Genomic DNA, 13325 nt, shown 5'->3' on the forward strand with positions numbered 1-13325 from the left:
AGCGTTCTATACAGCTGCATCATCAGACTCCAGCTTTTATACTCTATACCCCGTCCTATAAAGGCAAGCATACCATATGCCTTCTTCACCACCTTCTCCACCTGCGTTGCCACCTTCAAGGATTTGTGGACTTGCACACCTAGGTCCCTCTGTGTTTCTATACTCCTGATGACTCTGCCATTTATTGTATAACTCCTCCCTACATTATTTCTTCCAAAATGCATCACTTCGCATTTATCCGGATTAAACTCCATCTGCCACCTCTCCGCCCAATTTTCCAGCCTATCTATATCCTGCTGTATTGCCCGACAATGCTCTTCACTATCCGCAAGTCCAGCCATCTTCGTGTCATCCGCAAACTTGCTGATTACACCAGTTACACCTTCTTCCAAATCATTTATATATATCACAAATAGCAGAGGTCCCAGTACAGAGCCCTGCGGAACACCACTGGTAAGAAGTTTAACAACACCAGGTTAAAGTCCAACAGGTTCATTTGGTAGCAAAAGCCACACAAGCTTTCGGAGCACCACTGGTGACAGACCTCCAGCCGGAAAAAGACCCTTCGACCACTACCCTCTGTCTCCTATGGCCAAGCCAGTTCTCCACCCATCTAGCCACTTCTCCTTGTATCCCATGAGCCTTGACCTTCTTAACCAACCTGCCATGTGGGACTTTGTCAAATGCCTTACTGAAATCCATATAGACGACATCCACGGCCCTTCCTTCATCAACCGTTTTTGTCACTTCCTCAAAAAACTCCACCAAATTTGTAAGGCACGACCTCCCTCTTACAAAACCACGCTGTCTGTCACTAATGAGATTGTTCCGTTCTAAATGCACATACATCCTGTCTCTAAGAATCCTCTCCAACAACTTCCCTACCACGGACGTCAAGCTCACCGGCCTATAATTTCCTGGGTTATCCCTGCTACCCTTCTTAAACAACGGGACCACATTCGCTATCCTCCAATCCTCAGGGGCCTCACCCGTGTCCAAAGAAGCGACAAAGATTTCCGTCAGAGGCCCAGCAATTTCATCTCTCGTCTCCCTGAGCAGTCGAGGATAGATGCCATCAGGCCCTGGGGCTTTGTCAGTTTTAATGTTCCCTAAAAAACCTAACACTTCCTCTCTTGTAATGGAGATTTTCTCTAACGGGTCAACACCTCCCTCCGAGACACTCCCGGTTAACACGCCCCTCTCCTTCGTGAATACCGATGCAAAGTATTCATTTAGGTTCTCCCCTATTCCCTTGGGTTCTAAGCATAATTCCCCTCCTTTGTCCCTGAGAGGTCCGATTTTCTCCCTGACAACTCTTTTGTTCCTAACGTATGAATAGAATGCCTTAGGATTCTCCTTAATCCTGCCTGCCAAGAACATCTCGTGACCTCTTTTTGCCCTTCTAACTCCCCGTTTGAGTTCTTTCCTACTCTCTCTGTATTCCTCCAGAGGTCCATCTGTTTTCAGTTGCCTGGACTTAACGTACGCCTCCCTTTTCATTTTAATCAGATCCTCAATTTCCCTGGTTATCCACGGCTCTCGAATCCTACCTTTCCTATCTTTCCTTTTTACAGGCACATGCCTATCCTGCAGCCTTATCAATAGTTCCTTAAAAGACTCCCACATGCCAGACGCGGACTTACCCTCGAACATCCTCTCCCAATCAACATCCACCAATTCCTGCCTAATCCGGCTATAGTTAGCCTTCCCCGGACAGCATCTGTAAAGTCTCACTCCAGCATCAACCAAGGGAGGGCATGAGAAAGCATGAAAAACTAATAACTGGGATAGATTTTGGGTTAAGGTTTGTGGTCACCAGTCACTGGTCATTATCTAAATTACACCATTAGCATGGTTACAGTCATCACTTCACTGCAAGATGGTCTTTGTTTGCCTATGCAACACATCGACAGCAACTGCCCTAATGCCAATGGGGTCCAGACGCATAGCTCTTCCATAAACAGCTGCTGTAGAATTTTCTGTCTTGCATTTGGATATGGACCAATGCATGACAACAGTTGTGCAACTCCTGTACAACAGTCCAGGCTGTTGAATGAAGTTATTTTAGCAGATTTAGATATCTGTTTAGTTGTTTACTTTAGCTACAGGATGCTGTAGATTATTTTGGTTCTGAAGTCCATTACTCCAGGTCACCATTTAAATGACTCCAACAGATGGGATTCATGCAACTAAATGCTGAAAAATTCTTAACCGGTACTATATAAAGTCCAAGTTACCTTCCATGTTAGAACAAGGATACAAAAACCAGTGGTTATAATCAATAAAGCTTTGACTATTTTATTCAACAGAGAAGTAATTTGTTACAACTCAGTCAAGACTACCTTTTACACACTATATTGTACAAATCACAAGAACCTACCTTTGAATTCTTCAGGCACATTTTCGACAAAATCAACAAAAAATGTCTGCAACTTCTCAGCGAGAACTGGACAGCTGCCAATCACTTGATCGGGAGATCTGAAAAGTAGAAATGCAGTTACATATCAAAACAGATAAAGATCACATGACATAAATAACCAGCAAATTAAGGCATTAAAGTACTTACCTGCTGTAAAATGTACTTTCAGAAAGAACATCCATCACTGGTCCACAGATAAACTTAAAATTAAAAAAATACTTAATTTAGTTTGAACCTTAAATTGTTTGATTTGAAAGAAGAAAAGCAGGATTATGAAAAAAATGGGGCCAAAAGATGGAAGTAGGAGAAAATCAGTTTAGTTTATTTATTAGTGTCACAAGTTGGGTTACATTAACACTGCAATGAAGTTACTGTGAAAATTTCCGAGTCGCCACACTCCGGCGCCTGTTCGGGTACACTGAGGGAGAATTTAGCATGGCCAATGCACCTAACCAGCACGTCTTTCGGACTGTGGGAGGAAACCGGAGCACCCGGAGGAAACCCACACAGACACGGGGAGAACGTGCAGACTCCGCACAGATAGTAACCCAAGCCGGGAATTGAACCCAGGTCCCTGGCGCTGTGAGGCAGCAGTACTAACCACTGTGCCACCGTGCTGAGCAGAGAAAGGATTAGGTAGAAAGGATTAAAAGATACGCAATTCGAGAACTTTAATAGGAATATAGGATTGTCTGCATTCAAGTAAAAATATCCTTCATGTAATTATAAATTATAAAGAATATTAGTAAATTAAAGCAGCTTCAAAGTTATCACATGACACCTTTCCTATGCCACATAACACACACTAAACAGCATTCTTGAATGCTGCACATGGAAAGCTCCAATCGCAGGACATGCATTCTCTGAAACAGGATGCCAGCATTACCCGATGTTGACCCAAATCAAAAACCTTGATTGAAGCAACAACACCCGGAAACCTGCATCATGACCAAAGATATGATCTTTGTTTATTTCTGTTGTCAGCAAACCAGGAGCCTGCTGTCAACAAGCTGTCGCTTATCAAACGAAGCCAATTTCAGAAACTTACCTCACACAGTTCCTGAGTTCTGAAAGGATATTTCATGACACCAAGATCCAGAAACTGGAACAGGCCTTCTTTCATTGCAGTTTTGTTTTCACTTTCGAACATTCGTTTATAAGCACAAAGGAGCCAAGATGTGTGGAAAAGTGCATGACCTAGGTAATATATAAAATATTCAGTAACCAACTTCATAGATTATAGATCATAGAATCCCAACAGTGCAGGAGGCCTTTTAGCCCATCGAGTCTGCACCAACCATAATCCCACCCAGCCCCTAGCCCCACCCAGCCCCTAACCCCATAGCCCCACATATTTACCCTGCTAATCCCCTGACACTAGGGTCAATTTAGCATGGCCAATCAACCTAACCTGCATATCTTTGGAGTTTGGGAGGAAACCGGAGCACCCGGAGGAAATCCACGCAGACACGGGAAGAATGTGCAAACTCCGCACAGACAGTGACCCAAGCCGGGAATCGAACCCGGGTCCCCAGCACTGTGAGGCAGCAGTGCCAACCCAACCCACTGTGCCAACCCAACTTCAATCTCCGCTTTTTTTTCCACTTATCTATTCCCCAAAATAAAACCATTACACATTCAGAATCTAATGTAACTCAATCCCCTATATCATCTATATAAAAGTAAGATAAAGTCGCCATAGTCTGCTATCCCCTTTGAGTATCTGGTGATTTAACCCGAGGGTCACCACACCTCATGCAAGGGGCAAGGTTGAGAAGGCGGGGCCTTCATGAATAACCTCAGCCGGTACGGGAATTGAACCGTTGCTATTGATGTCACTCCGCATCACTAATCAGCTCTCCAACCAACTGAGCTAATTGACCCCCTCTATATAGGAATAACGCAAATACCTTCAAATATATGGTATTTTTAATTTGATTAAACGTTTTTCTCTTCCGTACCCCTTTCCATCCCAATACATATAAAGTAGTGATTTCCACACAATCAGAGGTTAGGAAAGCCAGTTCAGACAGTTTTATGTACTAGTGAATAATGAAACATTAATGATTAAAGGACTGAAGGGTGTTCCTTTTGGAGGACAGAAGCCTGGGAAAGAATTTGGAAAAGTTGGATGACAGTGTAATCCGTTCAACAATTTAAGAGTTTGTTCTAAATTGGAAGCTCTACAATCGAACCAGACATTCTTTAGCTCAAATATTCTTCTGTTATCTTCTTGATTTACACAACCTCAGCTGGACTGTTCTGATATTCATACCTACCCTTCCTGCCTCGTGTGATTTAAAATATAGCAAAGAAAATAAACAAATTAGACAAGATAAAAATGTTCAACTGAAATTTCGCTTATTAGATACAGAAGAAATGCCTGTTTCTCTTTGTAATAAACTTGGTAAATTGCAAATAAAGTGATTGATCTTTTAAAATTTTGGTTCTAAAGACCAGAGTACAGATTAGCACTTGCAGCAGGTAGGAACTGTTTGTTATCTATATAGGAATAAACAACACAGGGACAGGAGGTCTCAAAGAGCTTAAAAGTTTAGATATGTTGCCTGAATGTAAATGAGTTTTGCAGTTTTGAAGTGTAGTCACTTGTAAAGTTAGAAGTACTGCAGCCAGTTTTCCCTCTGCAGACTTTGTTTTCAACAGAAGAACAATAATTTGCACTTATATAGACACTTTAACATCGAGAAGCATCCCAAAGCACTTCATGGATGTGTTAATCAGTCAAAAACAGATGCCCAACCAAAGCAGGGTTAAAAAGGGCCTTAACTAAGGAGGTGAGTGGAGATATGGATGGATTAAAGAAGGGAAATACCAATATGAAGCCTACAAAATTGAGGCACAATCTCCAATGGTGTGACAAAGAGAGGGTACGGTGTAGAAGGATCCAAAAATCAAAGGAACAAAGGTCAGGTGGGGAAAGAGGATGTGGTTGTAGGTGGGGAAGAGGTGCTGGGACTGAAAAAGAATAGGTGCGAGTACTAAAACTCAAAAGAATTTTAAATTTAAGGGCTGGGGCTCCAAACCTCAATGATGCTGAGTGAGGCGATGGTTGAGCAGTACTATATACAGGATAGGAAACAGCAGCAGAGTTTAGAATGAAGTTCAAGTCAAGAGAATGGAGGGTGGCAGGCCGGTAAGAAAAGTATTTAAACAGTTGGGTGTAGAGGTGGATGAGTGTTTTAGTAACAAATGGGCTGAAATAGAGACAGAAGTGGATTTGGGTTAAATAGGGCCCACAGAGGTTGCAAAAACGTTAAGATCCACTTATGACAGTAGTGGGGTGAAGGGATGTAATTTGCAGCAAAAGTATGAAGTGTGTGCAGCAGCCAAATATGATAGCGTTGGTCATTCCATTGTTTAACTGGAGGATTCTGTAGCTCAGGCTGGCACAGAATACCGGACAAGCAACCTGACAGAGGTGGATGATTCGAGTGCAGAGGAGTGGGACAGGTTATTTGCTCTGTGGGGAGGCAGCATGGACACATTGGGCCAAATAGCCTCCTTCTGATCCATAAGTGACACAGTTGAGTCATCATGTGTGAAAGATGACCCCATTTTTTATAATTAAGTGCATTCTTAGAAAGTTGACACCTCCAAGCTAATCGTGTTAGTTGAAGAGAAAACAGCCAAACCACTACCCCATTTTTCCTTCAAAGGATCATCTCAGGAATTGAATAGAGTAACAGTTGTAGTTGGTCACAATGCTGACACATAAAACACCAACACAACTCAATGTTCAAACTAATGAGCCATAACAATAGTCAGTAAAGTTTATTTATTAGTGTCACAAGTAGGCTTACATTATTAACACTGCAATTAAGTTACTGTGAAAATCTGCTAGTCGCCACATTCCAGCGCCTGTTCGGGAGAATTTAGCATGGCCAATGCACCTAACCAGCACGTCTTTCAGACTGTGGGAGGAAACCGGAGCTCCTGGAGGAAACCCATGCAGACACGGGGAGAACATGCAAACTCCACACTGACAGTGACCCAAGCCGGGAAATCAACCCGGGTCCCTGGAGCCGTGAGGCAGCAGTGCTAACCACTGTGCCACATCGTTGAGGGTTCTGAATCAGGACATTAGGCACAACAGCTCTGAACAATAAAGTATTTTTATAAAGGGATGTGAATATGCACGCACACAGGAACCATAAACCATCAGCAAATTGCCCCTTTTGCTACACAACTAGATTATTAGTGTATTGATGGCAAACATATAAGGTCCTGAGGGGGTTTGATAGGGTAGATTGTGAGATGTTTTCACTAATGGGAGAGTCTCAAACAAGGGGACACAGCTACAAGGTAAAGGGCCGGTCATTTAAAACTGAGGGGTGTAGAAATTTCTTCTTGCAGAGGGAGCTGAATCTCTGGAATTCTCTGTCCCAAAGGGGAGTGGAGGCTGGATCGTTAAAAATATTTCAAGAGGAGGTTGATAAGTATTTGATAGATCGAAGAAAAGAGGGCCTTGGAGAAATGGCACAGAAAACGAGTTGAGGCCGGCATAGATCAGCCATGATCATATTGAATGGCAGGACAGGCCTGAAGGGCCTGGTCGCCACTCCTGCGTCTATTTCTTATGTCCAGGTGGTGAAAGTTCTCTCGGTGCTGCGAGGAGTGGAGGATTTTGACCCAGCAACAATGAAGGAGCAGCAATATATTTCCAAGGCGAGAGACTTGGGACAGAACTTGCAAGTGGTGGTGTTTCCATGCATCTGCTGCCACTTGTCTTTCTCGGTGGTAGAGGTCATGGGTTTGGGTGGTGCTGTCAAAAGAGCTTTGGCGAGTTGCCGCAGTGCACATTGTACCTGATGCACACTGCTGACATTGTGCATGGGCAGTGCATGTTTAAGATGGTGGAAGGGGTGCCAATCAGAGAGATTACTTTGCTCTGGTGTTGAGCTTCGAGTATTGTTGGGGCTGCATCATCCAGGCAAGTGAAGAATATTGCATCACATTCCTGACTTGTGCCTTATAGATTGTGGAAAGGCTTTGGGGAGTCAAGAAGTGAATCACTCCCCACAGAATTCTGAGCCTCTGATTTGCCCTTGTTGTCTCAATACTGATGTGGAGATGCCGGCGTTGGACTGGGGTGAACACGGTAAGAAGTCTCACAACACCAGGTTAAAGTCCAACAGGTTTATTTGGTAGCAAATACCATAAGCTTTCGGAGCACTGCTCCTTCGTCATATTGTTGCTACCAGCAGAAGGGTGGGTTGTATAAAGACATGGAGCCAGTCATCCCTCCTCAGCTGGGTTTGTACAATCTTTAGGGTGTCCCAGCTGGATGATGACGAATCAAGGGGTCTCGCCCAGATCACCAATTTTTGGTGCAGTGCTCCGAAAGCTTATGGTATTTGCTACCAAATAAACCTGTTGGACTTTAACCTGGTGTTGTGAGACTTCTTACCGTCTCAATACTGGCATGGCTGGTCCAGATACGTTTCTGGTCAACCGTGACCCCAGGGATGTTTTGTAGTGGGGGATGCAGCGATGGTAATCCCATCGCACATCAAGGGGAGGCTGTTGGATTCTTCTTGGAGGTATTCATCACTTGGCGCCTGTGGGGCAAAGTGCTACTTGCCACTTATCAGCCCATGTCTGAATGCACAAATGTTGCCCCAGTTTTGCTGGATGTGGGCACAGACCGCTTAATTATCTGATAAATTATGAATGGTGTTATGTGTGCACTGTAACCTCAGAGCATTAAGGGCTGAGAAACCAATCTTCCAAAGCAAGTGAACGGCATCTTGTGTTCTGCATCAGAGGACTAGGTAAAGATATTGGTAAATAATGCAGTGAGGAAACAAAACGTGTCATAATTATTACCTTGGTCATTGTAAACAGTGGCATCCATTAAACTCTTGAGCCGTGGCAAAATTGGCCTTATGACATGAACCTAAAATACAAAACCAAAAGGATTAAGTTCCACCTGCCTCACGTATTGTTAAGACCAGCCCCACATGAGGCCCCCCAAAAATTGGTGATCTGGGCGAGACCCCTTGATTTGTCATCATCCGGCTGGGACACCCTAAAGATTGTACAAGCCCAGCTGAGGAGGGATGACTGGCTCCATGTCTTTATACAACCCACCCTTCTGCTGGTAGCAACAAAAAAGGTTTAATCTAACAGGGTTTCCTTTCCCTTGAATACCTTTTCCAGACCCAACAGTTATGTTTAAAAAGGAGCCAAATGAACCGGACTTTCTAAAGCTAAGGTAAAGTTTATTAACTATTGAAAGGTGAAGAGAAACAGTAAAACACATGCATCCACATTCATCCATATTAGAAGAATCAAGCCCAATAGTAAGTAAATGTTGTCATTCGAAACAGTCCTCAAATTGCAAGGAATAGATGATGATGTGTTGCGGACAATAAAGGTTGATTCCAATAGCTGATTTCTGCTGGCTGATTGACTTTCACAGTCAGACAGTGAGAGTTTCAGATGTTCCTGCAAAATCTGATTTATTTTGTAGGGGCCCTGCCTCAGCTATTGTATTTCTTTCAGTGGGGCAAACTCTCAGCTACTTTTCTCACAGCACACACACAACCAAGACAGACAGAACATGTACCCGCAGGCTGGTAGCAAGCAGGCTTTCAACCTCCTCCTGTGTGTATTCCAAATGGAGGCCCGGCCTACACGAGGCTCATCTAGGCGATTATACCACGGCTCTTTGGATGAGATAGCTATTATGTTCCTTTGTCTTTACTGGAGAAGGTAACCAGTCTTTGGATGGTTTTACAAATACCTTGTCAAGAAGCACAGGGAGGGATCATAGAATCACTATGATGTCACTTTTCCTTAGAGAAACACCCTGCAGCCATTCCTGTCAGTGACTGGAGGTTGTGTCCATTTTTGAAATATAAAACTCATGCTTTTTTATTTCAGTTTATAATTCCAGGGCTTTTTCTCCATCATCGTAACAGTATGCAGCTATTCCTAAAAATCATGACCACTGAAGCATGTTGTCTAAAAATTTAGCTTATTCTTCAACTCAGTCATGATGCCTATACATAAACACAAAGAAACAACATCTGGGCTATCAAGCCCACCTCATCCAGAAATGGGACTATGAGGCTCACCAGTCACTCATACATACTCTCATTTCCCAATCTCATGGGAGAGTTTCAAAAAAAAAACAGACGGAAAAATTGGGAATTTTTTCTCCAACTCAAAAACACAATTCAGCAAAAGCTCCAGAGACACAGTACCCCATCAACCTTCCCAAATAATCCACAATTTATCCAATATATAGGGAAATGAACTCTTTGTTTAGGAACTTGTCCAGTTTCTTTTTGAAGAACTGTAAAGTAGGCAGAATGAAGAATTCATACTTGCCACGTGCCTTGGCAATCTTCTTGGAGAGTAATGACTTGATATTCAAAGTAATGTGCAATTGGATTAGATGAACCAGTAACTAATTCCTTCATCATTTTTCAAACCTTGATCATATTTCCACTAAACTTGTAAGTTTTCTACTGAAAATTGCCCAACTCCTGTAGCCTACCATAGTAACTAAAAGTCCAAAATCTAGCTATAATCATGGGGCGGCACGGTGGCATTGCTGCTTCACAGCGCCAGGGACCCGGGTTCAATTCCCAGCTTGGGTCAGTGTGTGGAGTTTGCACATTCTCCCCGTGTCTGCGTGGGTTTCCTCCGGGTGCTCAGTTTCCTCCCACAGTCCAAAGGTGTTCAGGTTAGGTGGATTGGCTGTGCTAAATTGCCCCTTAGTGTCAGGGGGATTAGTCGGATAAATCTATAGGGTTATAGGGACTGGGTGGGATTGTGGTCGGTGCAGACTCGATGGACTTCTGCGCTGTAGGAATTCTATGATACTAGTATATCATTGTCAAAAAGGGGCTGAAGGTGTTTATGCATCTTTAATGGTTTATCCATATGACTTCTGAGTTCCCCTTAGCTTCGTGGGTATCTGGTACTTAGACATCAGACAGAGTGAATATACTCTCAAAAGCTAAGATTCATTCATGAGAGCAGTCTGAAACACAAATGTCACACATAGAATCCTAAAGTTTCCTGTTAACAGTCAACTCCATTTTATTAGCTCAGGGTGATGCTTGGGAATGGGACACTATACCCATGATACAGATGTGGCAGTTTTCAAAGGGACAGGTCTCCATAAACTAGACAGGAACTACTCACTTGATTTTCTTCCAGTATCTCCATTATTAAAATATAATTTTCCCATAACTGTACAAGCTGTTTGCTTTTTTCACCCGACCACCAGAAAAGGCACGTGTCTAAAATAAAAAGAAATCAAATTAGATTGGGATATCCAGTTTATTTCTACTTCCTTTTCATTCATCGTGTATCTACATTGTGACCTCTTCAATTTATGTCCCAATAATTTATGCTTGTTTATTCTCATCATTTTGAGTGTCTATGAAATCCTGCCTCAATCATCACATTTTAAGAACACACAGCTTTAGGCGCTCTGAGCTTTACTCAATATTCATTGCATGCATATGGGGCCATTCTAACTACCTTGGGGCAAGGAGCTCAGAATCATGTAGAATAGCAAAGGCCTGGTGTAACTATCACTTCAGACATAATTATCTTGATATCTTTACTTTTGTGCTCATCCCTTCTCGATATAAATCCTCAAACCTAACCCGCCTTAACTTTGTGTTGCCTCAAGACTCACTTTTAGCAATTTGTGTCAATCTGCATCCTTTTTGATTTGATTTATTATTGTCACATGTATCAAAAGACAGTGAAAAGTATTGTTTCTTGCGCGCTAGACAGACAAAGCATACCATTCATAGAGAAGGAAAGGGGAGAGTGTAGAATGTAGTGTTACAGTCATAGCTAGGGTGTAGAGAAAGATCAACTTAATGCAAAGTAGGTCCATTCAAAAGTCTGATGGCAGCAGGGAAGAAGCTGTTCTTGAGTCGGTTGGTACGTGGCCTCAGAGACTTTTGTATTCTTTTTCACCGAAGGAAGAAGGTGGAAGAGAGAATGTCCGGTGTGCGTGGCATCCCTAATTGTGCTGGCTGCTTTGCCCGGGCAGCGGGAAGTGTAGACATAGTCAATGGATGGGAGGCTGGTTTGCGTGATGGATTGGGCTACATTCATGACCGTTTGTAGTTCCTTGCGGTCTTGGGCAGAGCAGGAGCCATACCAAGCTGTGATACAACCAGAAAGAATGCTTTCTATGGTGCATCTGTAAAAGCTAGTGAGAGTCGTAGCTGACATGCCAAGTTTCCTTAGTCTTCTGAGAAAGTAGAGGTGTTGGTGGGCTTTCTTAACTATAGTGTCGGCATGGGGGGACCAGGGCAGGTTGCTGGTGATCTTGAAGCTCTCGACCCTTTCTACTTCGTCCCCATTGATGTAGACGGGGCATGTTCTCCTTTACGCTTCCTGAAGTCGATGACAATCTCCTTTGTTTTGTTGACATTGAGGGAGAGATTATTGTTGCCGCACCAGTTCACCAGATTCTCTATCTCATTCCTGTACTCTCTCTTGCCATTTTTATTCCAACACATTGAGAAATGTGGTATTTGAGTCATAACTCTAGATTTTATTCTTGTTGACAATTGCAATTGCTCTCATTCCCCATATTAAACAGTGCATGTCACTTATTTCCCCATTCTCCTAGCCAGCTTACTTCTGTTTTTCAGTCTTCTTGGCATTTTGTTACCCTTCCCACTTTGCTACCCACAAACTTTGATATTTAACCTTTGTTTCCAAAATAAAGATCATACAATGACTCTGTACACACAAAAATAAGTCCCAACACTAGGACATTCTCGTCAGTTTTTTTTTTAAACTGTCTATCGGCACATCCGCTTTTGCCTTCTGACCATAGGCTTCAATTTTCTCAACAAAAGTCCTTATGCAAAATGTTATCAAATGTTTGCAAAATCTTCATAAACTACATCCAACATATCCTCTAATTTCCTTTTTTGTACTTGGAGCTTATATGGAACTATTTTATTCCTGCTAGCGATGCACAATCATTAAAGGCAGCTAAGAGGCGACTTGACGTTCTAACTGCGGTTTCAGCCTTAATTGCCCAAGTGTTTTCGACACGGAAAGTTTGGAAAAGGAAACTGTAAAAAATCTAAACCAGCAGAAATCAAGCAAAGAGTGTAAACCGACAACTTGCAGTGTGGGGACAGGGAGAGAAACAACTGTGTCAGATCTCAGAAGCCCAGATGAGAGTTAGAACTGAGATTTTCTCAGGAGGCTAAGGAAATTTGGCATGTCAGCTACGACTCTCACCCATTTTCACAGATGCACCATAGAAAGCATCCTTTCTGGTTGTATCACAGCTTGGTCTGGCTCCTGCTCTGCCCAAGACCGCAAGAAACTACAAAGAGTTGTGAATGTAGCCCAATCCATCATGCAAACCAGCCTCCCATCCATTGACTCTGTCTACACTTCCCGCTGAGTCGGAAAAGCAGCCAGCATAATCAAGGACACCACGCACTCCGCCATACTCTCTTCCACCTTCTTCCGTCAGGAAAAAAGATACAGAAGTCTGAGAACACATAGCAACCGACTCGAGAACAGCTTCTTCCCTGTTGCCATCAGACTTTTGAATGGATCTACTCATATTAAGCTGCTCTTTCTCTGCTATCTTTCCTAGCGATCTATGATTAACATTATATTCTGCACCCTATCCTTTCCTACTCCCGTGTACTCTATGAACAGCACATTTTGTATAGCGCACAAGAAACAATACTTTTCACCGTATCCCAATACGAGAGAATAATAAATCAAATTTTTAAAAACCATAATAACTTGCTGCCAGGACCATCACGTTGTCTCTATTTTGGGCAGCCACTCGCATTGGAATATTCAGGATTGATAGGTGTGGGAAGACAAGAGTTCTTTAGAGTTTTCCCAGGTTTGAGTGCACATAGAT

The 13325-nt window shown here is 42.9% G+C and overlaps 1 protein-coding gene across 4 annotated transcripts in view; it reads right to left on the minus strand.

Moving 5' to 3' along the window:
* The window catches only part of tarbp1 (TAR (HIV-1) RNA binding protein 1), a 170546-nt gene that overhangs the window by 155272 nt on the left and 1949 nt on the right, over nt 1–13325 (minus strand). For all 4 annotated transcript variants that reach the window (XR_013499614.1, XM_078229496.1, XM_078229497.1 and 1 more), the window contains exons 2-6: nt 10598–10695; nt 8267–8336; nt 3468–3616; nt 2567–2619; nt 2381–2478 (exon numbers count right to left, since the gene is read on the minus strand). Coding sequence is in view for 3 of the 4 variants with exons in the window: in XM_078229496.1 (XP_078085622.1) it covers nt 2381–2478; nt 2567–2619; nt 3468–3616; nt 8267–8336; nt 10598–10695 (468 nt within the window). In the remaining variant the exon portion in view is untranslated. The remainder of the gene's footprint in view (nt 1–2380; nt 2479–2566; nt 2620–3467; nt 3617–8266; nt 8337–10597; nt 10696–13325) is intronic.

Source organism: Mustelus asterias, chromosome 15 (genome assembly GCF_964213995.1).
Source record: "Mustelus asterias chromosome 15, sMusAst1.hap1.1, whole genome shotgun sequence".
NCBI classification, from domain to species: domain Eukaryota; kingdom Metazoa; phylum Chordata; class Chondrichthyes; order Carcharhiniformes; family Triakidae; genus Mustelus; species Mustelus asterias.